The 13,413-nt window shown below is 31.2% G+C and overlaps 1 protein-coding gene across 1 annotated transcript in view; it reads right to left on the bottom strand.

The window, feature by feature from the left end:
* Positions 1-10,602: 10,602 nt before the first annotated feature.
* The window catches only part of LOC115881895 (probable GPI-anchored adhesin-like protein PGA55), a 222,833-nt gene continuing 220,022 nt past the window's right edge, over positions 10,603-13,413 (bottom strand). Inside the window, exon 9 of the mRNA XM_030899617.1 lies at positions 10,603-13,360. Coding sequence (XP_030755477.1) covers positions 11,270-13,360 — 2,091 coding nt within the window. The 3' untranslated portion in view covers positions 10,603-11,269. The remainder of the gene's footprint in view (positions 13,361-13,413) is intronic.

Here is a 13,413-nt window from a genome sequence, read left to right as displayed (position 1 = left end):
ACATGTTTTCATGTAACTGATTTCAGTTATTCTAAAGTCGGAAAAGAGAGAATGATGCATTTCTACAGCGAAATTTTTATGATTTTGTGTTAGGGGAGGCTTCTATATACTGGATGTTTTTTTTATAAGTGATTTCAGCTAAAAAAAGTTTACCCAACTTGACGCGCACATATAATTATCAATTGTATTGTAATATTTTTTTCAAAAATTAATATAGTGGTATCTCTGCCCTCATTCCTTTGATTTATTCTTTTTTTGCTTTCAGTAATTGTCTCGTGTATTTGTATCTTTAGAACTGTATCTTACTTCAGTATATGGCAACCAAATTTAGAAAATTGTGGTGATTGTGCTTCTGGTCGTCGTCACTTAAGCCTAGTTTTTTCCTCTTCCTTTCCTATGAGTTTTTTACGCTATATTTAATAAAGAATGACAAAGAGATGTCAAGACAACTAGCCATTACGATCTCATATAAAATTAAATATTACCCATTATATAGGTCATGGACTTACCGTATAAATAAGAAGAGAATAACTCACTGTCACTGAATAGGTGATTTATAACCATATTAAAATTTCTTTCAATTTTCTTAATTTTGTTGATGGGGCAATATTGTGAAGGGGACATTATTATACTATAAAAATGACATCGAATGCCACGACACAATTATTACTTAGTAAATATTGTTAATCATAAAACAAATCAGAGATAGCTTCAGAATATTACCGTCACTTTATTCTGTTCCATTTATATTTAGGAATAAATGCTATTCTACATGTAGATCATACGCTAGGGGGGGGGGGCGGAGGTTGGGGCCGGATTGGCATAAGCATGCCACCCAGACTCTACAGCCAGTCCGACCCTGATGCTCATAACTTTTAAATATAGTAAATATTTTAGAAAATCTAGGAACTAGTGGGGTTGCAGTCGGAAGGTTTGGACTGAATTAATACACTTTGTTAATAGCCAAGCTTTTGTCATTTATTTATTCCATCCTCACGACATCAATGTGGTAAAAAACCTTCTCTAAAAACTATATTAAAAATTGGCTTAACCAATACATTGAAAATTCATTAAGTATTCGTTAAGCCAATTTTATTATACTACACATCCTGTGTTGTGCTGTGCTTATGTATCACATCACGATCAGAGGGTGTGTGTGTGGGGGGAGGGTCTTGGCTTAAGGAGAAGACAGAATCTCACCAAAAACTTAAACCTCACGATGGCGAGACCAGAACAAAGGGATGTGTGGCTAGATAGAAGACTAATCTCTACTGGTCTGAATCTCGAGGTACCAGGGGACACCACAATGTATTCTTGTCTTCCTTACTTCTACATGCAGGGCTCTGTAGAAGTGGACCGACTAACCCTTGCAACTTGCGATGATGCTGGATGAAAACCCCTTAACAACATTGAGAACATTAACAGTGCAAGTTCCAAGGGACTTACGCGAGACCAGCCTCCACAACTGGCACACAAGCTGCCACCTCTTCTAGTAAGGGTCGGGAGCTTACCTCTAGATCTATAGCAGGATACACAAGCTATCGTTTCCTCTACCCAGACTGGATCAGCCAGCTGGACTAGACAACCCGTTGAGAGTAGATATCAGCGGAGCAGGGAACGGCAATACCTCCGACTGCTCCACGAAGGATTTGCTCCAGAGGAAGCAAAAGCGAAAATACTCCTAGAAAAAGGAATAAAGAAACGGCTTGGCGTATCTCCATCAAAGTGCTTGAGAGAGAGCGAAAACCTCTGACCTCTGCTCCGGCAAGGAGAGAAAAAATCACGTCTAACACCGGGACGCAAACATTATAGTTACCTATCACCAGTTTTGCCAGAACTCCAATGTAGGTACGGACATCGAGTTAGTAAGTCATCATGATCTTAAAGGTAGTTGTGATTAACCCACCTCCCACTCATTCTACATTCTTAATTTAAAAATGGATTTATATATTTTAATTTTAAATTTTTGTTTTAGTTGCTTTTATCTTTCTTAATTAACTTGAAGATCAAAATCTATTTTTTCTAACAAAACAAATTTTTGTTATTTGACATACTTAATCCTAACTTTTAAGCTAATTTTTATCTCCATTTCTTTAGATTTTTATGTTGTGATAAAAAAAAACTGGAGGATATTTTTGTTTCTGTTATTTATGTAACAGAACTGCAATATAGGATTTTGGAATACCTAATGATAATGCACTAATGCTATTTATCAGATAGTCTGATAAGTACGTTCCGATACCCGATGATTTACAAAATTATTAGTAATTACGCTGTTCCCTCTTATGCAACTGGTTAGTAATACCTGTTAGTAGATAATGTAGAATTATAGGAGTCTCGAATATGTTTTGTTTTTGTTGAAATAATCGGTATTGTAATTATTTTAGTTGTTTATTATAGAGGTATTTTTATTCAATGCAGGGAACTTTTCTGAAGTTAATTCTGAATTAAAATTATATGCTTATGAATATATTGGCGGGTTAGTGAAAATTAGCATTTGTTATGGATATGATGATGTTTCTTTCATATAAATACGGGGTTTTCTGTTTAAACGAGGAGAAAAAATATATGTAGTTTTGACCTCCCCTGTATATACCAAGTAATTTAGACTATTTTTGGTTAATATTCTGCGACTTTAGAGAGAGATTCAGAGTTTAATTGTGTGATAATTAAATCTAAAAATGGTCAAGAACCACTCAATATACCGGTTGCGTCTCAAAAGTGGCTCACTCCTATAACTTTTTATTTTTTCAGATAAAAACTCGAGATTTGGTATATTAGTATATGACATAAATTAGGATTGATTGACGTATTCAATTGTTTTCGGTCACTTCCTCTTTCATCGGAAATGACTACAACTTTCGATTTTTAACGTGCACCATCGGTATTTTGTTACTTATTCGATAGAAAATGACACTCGTAATAGAATGACATGAAATTGCAACATGTGATTCATAATGACAATTTGACTTGAAATACCTAGTGTGTGTTACCAAATTATTCGCAACAAATGCTTTTTCCAAATATGCTAATGAGCCACGCTTGTTCCATTTGAAAAAATTGAGATATGATTAAAAATACGATTTGGTCATATTATAACCGGCCAGAACAAGACACGAAAAATATTAGACGATAAAATCTATTTTTCCAAGGTTCCTTGATTAAAAAATAGTGTTTTTAACAGCCATGGCACTCTAGATTGAAATTTAAAATTCAGTTTTATTTTAAGCGAAAATGTCAAAAGTTGACATATGATATGTCATTTTATTCAAAATATCATTTTCTATCGAATAGTAAAAAAATTCCGAGGATGCCATTTAAAAATCCAAAGAATTGACTATGTCAATCAACCCTAATTTATGTTATATACTAACATGCCAAATCTCGTTTTTTATCTGAAAAAATAAAAAAGTTATAGAGGTGAGCCACTTTTGAGACGCTACCTGGTATATTATAACATTTATTTTGGAAGGAAAATATGGCTAAATTAGTGAAAAATATACTACAGCATTCCAATAAAGTACTACGACTTTAGTCTGAAAATATATTTTAATCACTGTGGTGTACCATCCTCTGTGAAAGCATTTTTTTCATTGTGCGCTAGTATAGTATGATGGAAAAAAAACGGCATCAGCGATGGCTATGAAATGAAGACAGCTGTCATTTTATATGTAAATTTATATGGGAAATATCATCGATCGTCATTTTCTAGCCAACTGGACGCCGTTTTTTCTGGTATATTTTGTAATAAATTCATTTAGAGAAAATATAACATGGAAAAACTTTAAGAGATTTATCTAAAGACTGCATCACCCTGTTGGTAGTTTAGGTAGCTCCATGGCCTGCCTCACATATATTAGGTTAAAGGCGTGTCTACTTATTGGTTATTGGTCTATATAATTTGAGAGACGATGTACTTTTTTTTGCAATTAAGCATAACACTATTTGTATGAATACATTACAGGATTCTATATATTATTTACTATTACTTAAGTTAAAAGTTCTTTATAAGGTCATTATAAAATAGATATTTTTTAAACGTAGGTACATACTTATAATTTCAATTGATCCTACCACAAACTACTGTTTGAACTATTGTTATTTTACAGATAACTTTGTACACAATAAAATTAGTACTTTTGCTTTTCTATATAAAATATAAAAATAAAAATAAATATAGAAATATTTATAATATATAAATATTTCTATATTTTTAGTTAGGACATAATGTGTATAGTTAGGACAAAATTAAAAACTTTACAAATAAATATAATTTATTCATTTGTGAAACATTCCCTTGAAGATGGTAATAACACTTTAACATCTCCTAATTGAGATATTCTTACCTAATGTTTTTGTAAATTGAATTTGTCGTGTAATAGGTAAATTGTTTAAACATGTCCTAAATATTGCAAATTTCACGTGGCCAAGAAATGGTACTTCGTTTGAAAATTATCACTTTATGATTATATTTTTAGGTATTTTAATATGGTTGAAAATAGGGTGGAGAGGTTTGGGAGACGACAGAATACATAAAAAGGAGATTGCTTGCAACGCAAATGGGATATTGGAGACGGTGCTGTAAAATAACTCTACTAGATAAACTGTGAAACGACAAACATAAGAGATCAAATATATATAGAGAGAATAAACCCGGTTTCCTCTTACCTTTTACCTCACTGTAAAGAACAGATTTTGGTAGGTGGTTTTCTTGAATTCTGCATACGTGGCCAGCCCATCTTTAGCGGGATTTAGTAATTATGACATGCTCCCACAGCATTATGACATGCTCTCGCAGCTAGCTTTTCAAGGACCGATACCCGATACGTTTGAGACATGATGGAACCATTTGATTCTTAAGAGTTGTGAGTTGTCTAAGGTAGTATTATAAAAGTATTGCAAATTGTTATGCGTTCATATGCCGGCAGTATGGCATCCAGGTTTCGCTTCTATATAACATGGTGGGGATTATTATTGCATGGTATACTGCACGTTTCAGTTTTGTGTTGATGTCTTATGTTTGTAGAAAACCCTGTCTTTTAAATTTCAGAATGCTGTTGAAAGGCTGCTAATTCTATATTATGTATTATTCTATTTATTCTGTGCTGGATTTTAGAGCCGATATTTGTCTTTTCTGAAATCAAACTGCTGAGGTAATTGAATGCCGCTACATATTCCAATATCTCTCCGATTGTTATGAGTATTTAAGCTTCGCTTCTATGTTTTCGGGCAATTAAGAAATTATTGCAAAATTAATCAATTATTTTAGAAGTTTTAACGTAGAATTCAGTAGCGCTTGAAAAAAATGATTTATCAAAGTCACCCAGTATCATAGAAATTATGAGTGATGAAGAATCATGAACGAGGAAAATGAAATAGTCAACCATTGCCAGAAATGCAACTTTCTATCTCTGTTTATAGCCAGAAACCCCTTAAAACAGATGAAAATGGGACACCACGGATTGAGCTCACCGCTTGTAAATAGTTGCATTCGATGCTGGTACGGTAATTTTTAATAATAAATAGTACTTACTAGGCGTCACATTCTAACCCACCAAGGAAAAAGCCTCACATTGCATTTACAACATTGCAGTCAATCCTCAAACAGTTTGCTTTGTAATGTTGATTTCTAAACGTTGTGTCGTGATTGTTGAAACCTTGCTACAGAAACATTGTTTTTGAATGGTGATTAAAACGTTTTTTCTGCAACATTGCAACAAAGATTCAAATGAAAGATCCGCGCTTAACTTGCTATAAAATGACAGCGATTTTCTTTTCATAGCCATCGCTGATCGCTGACGTCTTTTTTTCGATCATACGGTATAAGAAGTTAGGTTAGGTAAAAACTTTACCGAAGAGGAATTTGAAACCATGAATAAGACAATTCAACATGCGAAGACAAAATATGAAAGATCCACAAAAATCAGTTAAAATATAAGTTTGCTTTTCCTTCTACATACATTTAATGTTATACTTTCCTTTTGTATTTTGAATAAGAAATATAAAATAGAAATATAAAATAATGTTTATACTGTACCTATATATTTTGTATTATTTCAGATATTCAACTTTAAGATTTTTTTTATAAATTCAACTCGGAGGTCAGAGTTGAGTAATTCCTTATTTAATGAGCAGCCTAAAAGATCAGTAAGTTCTCAGTACTTGACAGTATTTTTGATATTTTTGAAACAAGTAAGTGATAAATTTCTAATTTTTATTTTTTTTCAATTTGTTTGACAAATTCGACTTTCTTGGTAGGGATATACCGAGCATTTTTTTATTTTTCTAAGTCAATGGATATAGCGATATACAACATATTTTTATCAATATTGTTTATGTTTTTCGTCAATACAATATTAGTAAAAGTATATTATACCTATCTGAAAGTCTACAATTTAATACCCATTAATGTTTCTGTTGATTATAACCTATTACCACAGCTATTACTGATGTATTATTGTTAACATAAAATTGCATAAAATTACTAATGTTCGCAAGAAAAAACTGTTTCATTAATTGATAAGTAAATATTAAAAAATAATTTTTATATTTTCCCTCTGATTAATTAAATGGTTTTTTAATGCAAACATTATCTATTTTTTGCTATATTATTTTAGCAATAAGTCAGTTAATTATAATTAATACTATAATTTTATCAATATTGTATTGACGTAAAATTAACAATATTGCTAATACATCCCAAATTAGTACTTTCTTGAACGTTAAATTAGCAACGTTCCAATAATATTGTGAAATGCAACCTTGCACTGCAATGTTATTTGGCGGAAGATTAAGCTACCCTGCCACCTTCACTTGCATAAACCTCCCTACAATAAAAAAAGCAATGTTACACCTTGCTTTGCGAAGTTTTGGCAATGTTCCAGCAATAAATTTTGCTTGTTGGGAATAATACTTAGTATTATTATTAAAAAGCATAAACCAAACGAATTATACGATTTATGGAAGGAAAATAAACAAACTAGACTATATTGTCAGTTATAATCAAAACATTTATTTTCACTTAAAGTGAGCTTATAAATAATAGACAATTATCTAAAATGTAATAACCCAGCAACAGCGCCACCTCTAGCCACAAACGATAACCCATATGTAATAAATACGGCTACTCCCACAAAAACGGAGCTAAAAGAAGCCATTAGATCATTAAAGGTAAGGCCCCGAAAATATATCTTCAGAAGTATTCCAAATTGATATCACCCTACTCACTGACTTACTTCATCCTCTTCTAGGGTCTTTATGGACCTCTGAAAAAATCATTAATGACTGGAAGGATGGCCTCATAATTAAGATCCCAAAGAAAGGTGGTCTCTCGGAATGTTAAAATTGGAGATGCATTACATTATTGAACATAATATATATATATGGCATCAAACTACTACGATAAAGGAAGCTCGAATTGCAGGTCTTAAGATCAATATTGATCAATATAAAAATTAATAAATCAATGAGAGCTTGTACCAATAACGTCACTCCCTTCATGATTGGAACAACACCTATAGCGGAGGTAAATAATTTTACTTACTTAGGTAGTATAATTTCAACGAACGGAGGCACATAACAAGATATCATAAATATAATAAACAAGGCCAGAATAACATTTGGAATGCTCAACAATATTTGGAGATCTAGGCAGAACTTACAAAACTTAAAATTTTTAATTGGAATGTCAAGTCAGTATTGCTGTATAGTGCAGAGACCTGGAAAATGACATCGTCATCAATTAACAAACTCTAAGTTTTCATAAATCCCTGTCTGCGAAAAATTGTAGAAATATTCTGGCCAAATACTATCAAAGATGAGGATTTATGGAGCTTGACCAACCAGAGGTAGATGTATAACGAGATCAAACTTAGGAAATGGAGGTGGATTGGTCACACTTTAAGGCGAAGCGGCAACAATATCGCTGGCAGAGCTATTGAGTGGAATCCAGAAGGCTGTAGAAGAGCTGGTCGTCTAAGACACACATGGCAAAGGACAATTAAAAAGGAGATCGAAGCAGTAAACCGATCATGGCGAGATGTCAAATCAATTGTCAACAACCGAACCTGCTGGAGAGCGTTTATTGAAGCCCTATGCTCCAAGTAAGAGTAAAGGACAAAATTAAAAATGATTACATTCAAGTAATACCTAGTATTATTGTTAAAAAGTATAAACCTAACGAATTATACGATATATGGAAGGAAAATAAACAAACTAGACTATATTGTCAGTTATAATAAAAACATTTATTTTCACTTAAAATGAGCTTATAAATAATAGACAATTATCAAAAATGTAGTAACAAAATGGGCAAAAATATATAAATAATTTTAATATAGTTTAACTTGTTTAAATATATCTATTTATTTATGCATTCTGGAAATCGACAACGGCGTTTTATCCGATGGTTAATAATAAAGTGGTTTTTAAAACCGATACATATTTAATAATTATTAACGATAAAACTATATAATTTTGCGACAACGTTATTATTGTGGTTACATTTATTATCGAGCGAATAATATTATAAACCACGATATTGTAGTTGAGAATATTATAAACATACAACTATTCAACTGGGAAATATATTGACATTGTTGCTTATGTTTTATGTTATCGGTTTCCAAATGCAAAAAATATTTTCAAAAACGTCTTTTTCAATCCAGACATTAATAGTTCTTGTGACCACAAATATTATACCTACACAACATAGAAATGTATCATTATAGTTTATTCGATAGTGAAGTAATGAACATGAATTAATAATTATCATTAACTTACTTATGAGTTTAAAGTATATTATCCTTTAAAATAATGAGCGATAGAAGGTTGTCTACACTGAGAAATTTGTGTGTGAGCATGGTTATTCTATATTCTAAGGTGCATGTACAGGGTGAGTCAAAGATAGAGTAAAGTCCATTATCTCGTTTGTTTCGAGGTTTACAAAAAAATGTTAAATATAAAAGTTATAGGGAGGGTTAAGATACACATTTTAAAATTATTATAGAATATACAGGGTGCTTCAAAAAAGCGTGGCGAATATAACATATGTTTTTTTAAATGCAACAACCTATTTTTTATCCTATTTTTAGATTCTGCGTCAAATTCTATAACTTTTTTTATATATAATATTATATACCTAAAATTAATAGTTTCTGAAATATTTCAATTTGTTTCAACAAATGTTAGATTTCAGTGTGATAAAAAATTGTCAGTAATGTCATTGTTTCTGAAGTTGGACATCTAAAATTTGGCAGCGGAAATTTATAAAGATGAAGAAAAATATATTTGTAAAGATATTTTAGTTAGATGCTACAGGGTGTTCAAAATATATTTATGAATTTCAACTACTTAAAATTAAAAAAAATCAAATTTTTTAAATGGCACACCCTATATATTATCATTTTTTCTGATATATTTTAAAAAACTCTTCAATTTTCATTAAGTATGTCATATACCTATTTTTAATATTTTTAATAGATTTATTCCAATTTTTTCTATTTTTATCCATATTTTTAATACAATTACACTATAATATCATAGTTACCATGAAAAAAAGTAATAATTTTCAAAATTTGATATGTCTGTTAAGCAAGTTATGAACAAAACTTGAATTTTAGTTTAATTTGTTACAATAAGTATAGATGGACGAAGTAATAGTAACATATTTTGCTGAAAATGAATTAGTCAATGATATACAAGAAACAAGAAAGAATTTATTTTTGTTTCAGGATTATATATTATCGCTAAGTTCTATAAGAATAGATGTAGATTAACTAGAAAATATTTTCAGTGTGTAATGGGACGGTTTCGCGGCAATAGTAATATTAGTTTTAGGAAATGAATTATAAACCAGAATTGCAATTGCAATTTGCTACAAGAAAAAAAAACATAATTTATATCGAAGAAAACTCCTATATAAGTAGTCTCTAACTAGGTAATATGGTTTTATCCTAATCTATAGCATTCGCTCCAAGGGAAAATCCAAGTGTCATCTTTCATCATATAGAAATACACGAATACATTCAGTGATTTTTTATTATTTGAGTAAAGTAAATTAACATAAACATATAAGAACAATTGTAGTGTAACTAGTTACTAAACTACTTGTTAATGATTAATAATATATATTTTTGTTTTGTCATGGCAACCATGATGTTTTAGCCATAAATGAATTAAAAAAAAAACAGAGTAAAAATTGAATAATTCAGAATAAGTCGCAAACTATTAAAAATGGGTATATGATATACCTTATAAAAGTTGTAGAACTTTGCAAAATCTATCAGAAAAAATGATAATATATAGGGTGTACCATTTAAAAAATTTGAATTTTTTTAATTTTAAATAGTTGAAATTTATAAATATATTTTGAACACCCTGTAGCATCTAACTAAAATATCTTTACAAATATATTTTTCCTCATCTTTATAAATTTCTCCTACCAAATTTTAGTTTTCCAACTTCAGAAACAACGGCGTCACTGACAATTTTTTATCACACTGAAATCTAACATTTGTTTAAACAAATTTAAATATTACGAAAACTATTAATTTTAGGTATATAACATTATATATAAAAAAGTTATGGAATTTTATGCAGAATCTAAATATTATATAAAAAATAGGGTATTGCATTTAAAAAAAACATATGTTATATTCGCCACACTTTTTTGAAGCACACTGTATACTCTACAATCATTTTAAAATGCGTATCTTAAACTTCTCTATAACTTTTATATTTAACATTTTTTTGTAAACCTTGAAACAAATGAGGTAATGGATTTTACTCTATCGTTGACTCACCCTGTACATATAAATATTTGTGTCTTTTTACACTATTAAAATATATTTTAGAAAATTTCTAAATATATTTGTATAAGAGAAAATGGACTACACAATAAATATATTTTAAACACATCACATCGAAACGTGCTTTAAAATTTGGCAAATTACACCTTACATGGCTAGAAACAGTTCATTATGTAAATCTAAATAAACCTACTCTTTTTACTTCGGGATATAAATAACTTAAAACATAATTATACTTAAATATTGGAAAATATTCTAAAATACTAAAAATCTCACAGTTAATTGGCAAAAATTCTAAAGCTTTCATCATTACCAAAGAATTGGTACATACATAACTTTCTAGTAACTATTATATATGCCAGTAATCTATATGTATTACGGAAACAACATAAATTCAGGTTTCTGGATATGCCTCTCTTCTAATTTCTTCAATTTCCTAAACTTTAATAAGTCTCATTCGTTTATGCTGGCTGGTTCACTAGTAATCTTCCTACAAGCGAAAATACTTTTGGATCTGGAACCCTTCCTTTAAATAGAAATCCGGCAATCGCATTTCCAACATTGTTAACCGTCTCTTGTTCTTGACTTTGGGGTTTAATCTGAGCTTTCTTATTTTGCGTTTCTTCTAAAAGTTCTTGAAATACCTTATCCGATTCAGCCTTTTCTTCGGCGATATTCTTAGTGGGTTGCAACGTATCTCCATTTAATTCCTTTTCTAGATCTTTAAATATGTCGTCGTCCTGGTTTTCTGAAGCAACAGATCGCCTGGACATTTTTTTATATTGAGCCTGTTCAGGAGTAGGAAGCAGTTCGTACGTACTGGATTCTACTTTACCAGCTTTTGTTGGTTTAGGTGTATTAAGGACATTTATAATCTCTACCTCGTCGGTAGGTGTATTTTCACCAGTATTTATAATGCCACCAGGAACAGGTTTAGATTCATCTATAATTTCCACATCTGTTAATAGAGGCTTAGTGTTAGTGTCAATTATCTCTACACTGCCCAGCTCAACACCTGCACTGCTCAGTAGCATGTCTCTTGCTTCAGAAGTCGGATCTTCTTTATTAATTTCTACGGATACCGTACCTTCTTTACTGACCTCGAGATTTATTTCTGATAAGTTTTCTTCCGTATTTCTTTCTACACTGGCATCCTCATCAATTACTATAGCTGAATTGTTAATTCTAGGTGTAATCTGTTCTCGACTTTCAAACATTTCTATACTCTCCACTGATTTCAGACCAATTTCCTTTTCGTCTGATGCATCGGAAAAATTACCTGAATTAGTAACACTTTTAAATGTTTCTTTGACTAGATCCTCAGTGTCTTTTGAAAATTCAGTCGTTGTAAGCACTGTCGTACTTTCAACCTCATCAATTTTTACTTCTGCTATTAGCTGAGGTTGCATCTCTAACATCGTGCCACTGTCTAAAGAAGGTTTATCTTCTGAAAGATTTTGACTAGAATTTGTATTTTGTTCATTCAGCGTTTGTTTTACCAATCCTGTTGGTTCGTACAAACTTACAGTAGTGTTTTCAACAGATTCAGAATTATTGACTTCATCGATTGGAGATTTCTGATTTAGCAGTTCTTCTGGGAGCTCCATATCTTTGTATCCCTGCAATGTTGTTTCGTTAGTACTATTTTTTTCCTCTATTTTTAACCATTCTGGGTTTGTTAGATTTTTTGGAGGACCTGTGTTGTTGCTCAAAAAATCGAGAACATCTGGAAGTATTTTAATTTCCATTGTAGTGGAATTATCATTTTCTAGTTCAATTTCAAATTTTTGGGATACATCCCCTACTTCTGGCATTATATCTGGAATAGGTGGATATGAAGGATTTTGATGATCAGGTATTAATTCTCCAGTTTTAGGAATATCTACGGAACGGTTTTTAACTGGAATTGTGGTAGTTGGCGGTATATGAGTTGTGGGAGAGATAGTACTTATATCAGATTCATATTTGTCAGTAGTAGTAACTTCGGTTTCCAATGGAGCTTCAGTAGTGGTAGATATTAGTGTTTCACCAGTTTGATGTGGCTTTTCAATATTATTGATTAAAGTGGTAGGAACTTCATTTATGTGAGGAATTTGGGTGGTAGACATAGTAGTAGTTGTTTCTGTGTTTCCCTTTCTCCAATTTTTCTTTACCAAACTAAGGATATGAGTACTTTCAGCAACTTTTAATTCCAAATCATTAGTGTCAGAGTTAGCAGAATCTTCTTCAGGTTTAATGTCTCTGTTATCATTTTGAGGTGTTGTTAATATCTCAATCTCAGCTTGTGTTTCATTGGGTGATTCACCTTCAGCTACAGGTTCCAAAGGTTCTTTACTTATATGTTGAACATCGGTTTCTGCATCAATCTTTACTTCGTGTACTTCTAAACTATCTTCAACTCCTCCTCTTTGAAGACCTTCGGCACCAATAATTGTAATGACAGTATGAGGACTACTCGTATCCTTTTCGGGAATTAATTCGCCTTTTTTAAGAAATAGAAGTTTATCACCAATCCTAAGGACAGGAGGAGGATGTTGGAAAACTTCTGAAACCTAGAAATGTTATGGGTCATGTATATTTTTTATTTAGGTATTAACTTTAAGTA

This window comes from Sitophilus oryzae, unplaced genomic scaffold (genome assembly GCF_002938485.1).
Source record: "Sitophilus oryzae breed Bouriz unplaced genomic scaffold, Soryzae_2.0 scaffold_1744_pilon_pilon, whole genome shotgun sequence".
NCBI lineage: Eukaryota > Metazoa > Arthropoda > Insecta > Coleoptera > Curculionidae > Sitophilus > Sitophilus oryzae.
The sequence above is the reverse complement of the archived record's forward strand: the minus strand, read 5'-3'. Positions and strand labels throughout refer to the sequence as shown.